Source organism: Colobus angolensis, unplaced genomic scaffold (assembly GCF_000951035.1).
Source record: "Colobus angolensis palliatus isolate OR3802 unplaced genomic scaffold, Cang.pa_1.0 Scaffold76, whole genome shotgun sequence".
Lineage (NCBI taxonomy): Eukaryota > Metazoa > Chordata > Mammalia > Primates > Cercopithecidae > Colobus > Colobus angolensis.
Window position 1 is genome coordinate 105597 of NW_012121376.1, and position 5608 is coordinate 111204.

The window sequence follows — 5608 nt, forward strand, 5'->3', positions numbered from 1 at the left end:
GAGGCTCCATCTGAAAAAAAAAAAAAAAAAAAAATCTAAAAGGTATAGAAGTCTCAGACTGATAATACAGCAAAGTCTTCCAGAACTCATCCAGAAACATTTCGCCCACACAGCTGCAGATAGCACAAGAAAATGGTGCCAAGAATGAAAATGCAACCCCAAAGGCCTCCATGCAGCCACCCAGCAGCAAACAAGGCCTGAGAGCCGGTGTGCAGCAAAAGCACGTGAGGGGGCAGCCATTTTGTCAGGTATGATGACGACAGCGTTGCTCTTTCCCCTCCACAGAAACGGAAACCACAACGACACAACTTTTCTTGACTACTCAGGGTCACGCGACCAACATGAACGTGCTTATGACAGGTGTGTCTCGAGCCTAACACCACAACCGTGGCACGGTCAGCGTATCACCTGAAAAGGCCCTCGCAGAAGCTCTGGGATCTGTCCAGAACCCACACACCAGCAGGCATCGTGGGCCAAATTATCTGTCTCACCCCTCCTCACGGCAGCAGCTGTGGGTGAAGACCCACGGCAGAGGGGGCTGCAGCAGCTCTCCCCTCCGCCCGTAAGGAGTCGTCAAGGACCTCTCTGAAGACAGCTGTGTGCCCTGTGGCCAAAAAGGCCTTGGGTGGTGGTTCACAACTATAATTGCAGCACTTCAGGAGGCCGAAGTGGGAGCATCACTCGAGCCCAGGAGTCTGAGACCAGCCTGGGCAACATACGGAGACACTGTCTCTAAAAAAAGAAATTGCGGGCCAGGCACAGTAGCTCACGCCTGTAATCCTGGCACTTTGGGAGGCCAAAGTGGGAGGACTGCCTGAGCTCAGGAGTTCGAGACCAGCCTGGGCAACACAGTGAAACCCTGTCTCTACTAAAATACAAAAAAATTAGCAACCTCCACCTCCCGTGGAGGCGTGGTGACGTGCACCTGTAATCCCAGCTACTCTGGAGGCTAAGGCAGGAGAATCACTTGAACCAGGGAGGTGGAGGTTGCAGTGAATAGAGATCACGCCACTGTACTCCAGCCAGGGAGACGCAACGAGACTCCATCTCCAAAAAAGAATTATGTTTTTTATAGTCCCAGACACTCAGAAGGCTGAGGTGGGAGGCTGGCTTTGAACCAGAAGGTGGAGACTTCACACCACTGCACTCCAGCCTGGGTGACAGAGCAAGACCCTGTCTCAAAAAAAAAAAAAAAAAAAGGGCCTTAGCCACAAACCCTGGTGGGAAAACAAGACTTTCCTACAGAAAGAAGTTCAGATCTTAACGCTGCATCACTTAACAAACATCTTTCTGAGGACAACTGAGAAGCACAGCACTTGCTCTCATGTAACTTTACACTCAAGCCTGAGCAGTGCTTCACCTGCCTTCAGCAACCTGACAGACCCAGGCCCGGTGAAGGACAGGCGGAGGCTTGCTGGTGCCATATGCCCCTGTGCACAGACACGAAGCCCCCTACCGCTGTCCAGGGCCACTCAGCAGGGGACGGGGGTGCAGGAGGGGACGGGGTACACTAGGGAAAGAAAAGATCTGAATTAGATATGAAATTGACACTGGATGATAAACAGACACAGACAAGCAGAACTTACAGAAGCTGAAGCTAAAAAAAAACCCAAAAGCCAGGGTGTTACGTAAGCTTCCATCTAGCACGAAAATGAGCTTCCTCACCTTCCGCACCTTCTGTTGGGGTCACTCCCGGAAAAGTAAAACTGTGTCTCATCTATGACCAGAGGGTGGGACTGCCCAGCACACCTACCACACAACGCATTTTCAACCCAGGCCTCAGAGCTCACAGCTTCTTACGGGATTGCAGACCACGTGTACACCACTACGGTGGCCTCCTTCCCAGGTAGGTAAACTACGAATGCCTCTCACCAGACCCCTGGCCAGGTAATACTGTACAAAGTGCTTCCAAGTGATTTCTCTTCCAGGATCTCGAAAATAGAGGTAGAAAAATCCCACAGCAACACCTGCCCCCAAAAGGGCCAGACTGCGGAAATCCTTGTCATCCCAGGGGAAGTCCCCCTGTGGGAAAAAGAAAACACATTTTCCAGTTAAATGAAGGTAGTTTCTTCATGAAAATGGCTATTTCCTTTTTCAGATGTTATTAGAAAAGTTTTCCAACCCCCCCTCTCCTGACCCTACAAAATGTAGCCTCAGTTCCTCTCATGAGGAAAGATCTTCACATGACGTATGAAACACACTGAAAGCCGCAGCTCACCAGATGCCCCAGGAGAAGCAGAAAGTCCACAAAGAGTGCTGTGTTTGAGCCACTGTTGCTAGGGTTATCTCTTATGTGAGTCTGTTAAAATCCAGATAGGGGCCAGGCATGGTGACTCACGTCTGTAGTCCCAGCACTCAAGGAGGCCGAGGTGAGAGGATTGCTTGAGCCCATGAGTTCGAGACCAGCCTGGGCAACATTGGGAGACCCCGTCTCTACAAAAAATTTAAAAAAAATTAGCCAGGAGTGGTGGTGCAAGCCTGTGGTCTCAGCTGCTCTAGAGGCTGAGGTGGGAGAATCATCTGAGCCTGGGAGGTCAAGGCTACAGTGAGCAGTGATCGTATCTGATCGTATCCCTGTACTCTAGCCTGGATGACAGAGTGAGACCTTATCTCAAAAAATAATAATAATAATAAAATCCAGATAGAAATCTCAGCACTTTTTTTTTTTTTTTTTTTGAGACAGGATCTTACTTGGTCACCCAGGCTAGAGTGCAGTCACGCGATCATGGTTTACTGCAGCCTCAAGTTTCCGGGCTCAAGCAATCCTCCTGCCTCAGCCTCCCGAGTACCTGGGAGCAGAGGTGCATGCCAGCACGCTTGGCTAATTTTTTTTTTTTTTTTTTTGTAGAGACGAGGTCTCGCTATGTTGCCCAGGCTGGTGTCGAACTCCTAGGCTCAAGTAATCCTCCCACCTCCCAAAGTGCTGGGATTACAGGCATGACCCACTGCACCCAGCCTCAGGACATTTTTAGAAACTAATTTCTTTGAAACTTACGAACTAATTCAACAGCTCACCTTTAAACAAGCAGAAAGACTGATGTGGGTTTGAATTTATGTGTTCTCCCAAAATTTCCATGTTGGAACTCAACCCCTAAGGCGAAGGTATTAAGAGATGAGGCCCCTGGGAGGGGATTAGGTCCCAACGGCTCTGCCTTCACGAGTGGGATTGGTGCCCTCACAACCCGTCGCCCAGGTTGGAGTGCAATGGTGTGACCACAGCTCACCACAGCCTCGACTCCCACGTTCATGCAATCCTCCCGCCTGAGCCTCCTGAGTAGCGGGGACTACAGGCACACGCCACCACGCCTGGCTTATTCTTGTATTTTTTGTAGAGACGGGGTTTCACCATGTTGTCCAGGTTGTGACCTTGTACCTCCAGCCTCCACAACCGTGAGCAGTAAGTGTATCCTGTTTATAAATTATCCAGTCTGATGTATTCTGTTACAGCAGCAGGCGCAGACAAGAATGCACACAAACCTTCTGCATCCGCCTCCACCAGGCAACGTCATCTCGCTTCCCTCCTCTCCTGCCTCCATCTCCTCCAGGCTTGGCATTCTTTAGCTCACCAGTCTCTGAGAGAAAACAAAGTCTGACTTCAAAAAGCAATTACATATAATTTTCCAGAGAAAGAGGACTCAGAAAATAGGAAAACACTTTCCAACAAACAATGTTAATAACACCAGTGCCTTCTGGAAATAAACAGACACCGGGAAAAGGATGAGGCTGGGAAGATACCGCTGAGAAGTAGCTTCAGACACATCTAAAATCCCTAAAATTTCACCTTGTTGGCTTAATATTGAGCTTTAATAGCAAACTTTTTTGGGGTAACAGTCCCAAAATTGGCTGTAATTAGAGGAAAGAAAAAAAGGAAGAAAATGATAATAAGGCAGACTGGTATGGGTGGTCCCCCTTCTCAAGAGAACTAGGGAACACAAACCACCTGTTCTAAGCAGAGTCTGCCTCTCCTCCAAAAAATCTGGCCTTCTACATACACTTGTGACCCACGGACCTACCAGCCTCCTCCTGTAATGTTCCAGGACAAGTTCCAGGACAAGTAAGCTATGACACTGTCCCCTTCACAAATACAGTGCTACTCCAACAACAGCGAAGTAGCAACATGAAAGGCCAGAGAAGGCCAAGGTGCGACCCCAGGAATGGCAAACATATTACAAGATGGAGTAAAAATTTGCATAAATGTTAAGGACAAACATGAGTCTTCATAGACACACTCCTTGGCTGAGCGCAGTGGCTCACACCTGTAATCCCAGCACTCTGGGAGGCCCAGGCGGGCAGATCACAAGGTCAGGAGATCAAGACCATCCTGGCTAATGTGGTGAAATCCCGTCTCTACTAAAACTACAAAACAATTAGCTGCGTGTGGTGGCGGGCGCCTGTAGTCCCAGCTACTTGGGAGGCTGAGGCAGGAGACTGGTGTGAACCCAGGAGGCGGGGCTTGCAGTGAGCCGAGATCACATCACTGCACTCCAGCCTGAGGCAACAGAGCGAGACTCCGTCTCAAAAAAAAAAAAAAAAAAAAAGCAAAGCAAAGCAACCATACTGTCAGGTCGCTACAGAGAAAGTGAGAGACGGGCGAGTTTTCCCTCCTCCTGTCTCTCTCTTCTTGCTTCATACAATCAGCATCAGCATATGCCCTCAGGTCCTAACAATGAGGCAAGTGCAGGGAGCACCTTCTACTCTGTGGGGACACAGGGTCTCCAGGGACTTCAGTGAACACTGTCCCTGGACACAAAGCACAAAGCCCAGGTCCATGGCCTACAGAAGGACTCCAAGTGGGCAAGTGTGCTCTGAGCTAATGACAGTCTGAACACTGTTTTTGTTCTGCTTTCCAAACATGAGGCTTAGCTGGTCCTCAGAGTAAGACAGGCAGAAACCAAGCTTTGTTCCCATGCCTTCCAAAAGATTCATCTAGCACCTTCCTTTGGAAAGAGCTTTTCTCTCACCAGCTTTACTGAGATATCAACACCATAAAGACATGGAGAAGGTGTTGGATGTTGTGTGGCTCAATATGGAAGCCAGGAAGGGGTAGAATGGGGCGGGGTGGAGTGGGGTATGCCCTGAGTTGTCTTGATCCTCACCCCCTGGTCACTCACTGTGAAAGTCACACTCAGTTCCTGTAAACCTCATGCTGCTAATGATGGTGGATGAAACACAGGTACCTTTGGGTGGTTTTGAACACAGCCACCAGGAAAAAAACGTTGATCTTGCCTGCAGAGTCGGTTTCTGAAAGTGGATCCCCCGGAGGCACTGAAACGAGACACCAGATGAGCTTATCAACTTCTTATTCAATACAACACTGCATATTCTCACTGGCCACAACCACAGCAGGAAGCAGGACGAGGTGTGAGCTTATTGCCTTAAATATCCCATTAGAAATATGATTCGATAGAACTAAACAGGAACAAGTTCACTGCAGAAATGCACTGCAAATTTTTATAGCTATAGCCTCCAACAGCAAGCAAAAAGCTCCCAAAAAAAACCAAAAACATGGCTAAGAAACTGAGGCAATTTTATTTAGTAACTTAAAATATTGCAGCTTCAAAAACAAGACTGTAAGACTAAAACATATAAATGTGTAAAATTTAAATAC

General features: G+C 48.4%; 1 protein-coding gene across 1 annotated transcript in view; it reads right to left on the reverse strand.

Annotated features, from left to right (window-relative positions):
* LOC105501918 (AFG3-like protein 1) overlaps positions 1–5608 on the reverse strand; it is a 36733-nt gene that overhangs the window by 27967 nt on the left and 3158 nt on the right. The window contains 2 exon segments of the mRNA XM_011928065.1: positions 492–604; positions 1873–2022. Coding sequence (XP_011783455.1) covers positions 492–604; positions 1873–2022 — 263 coding nt within the window.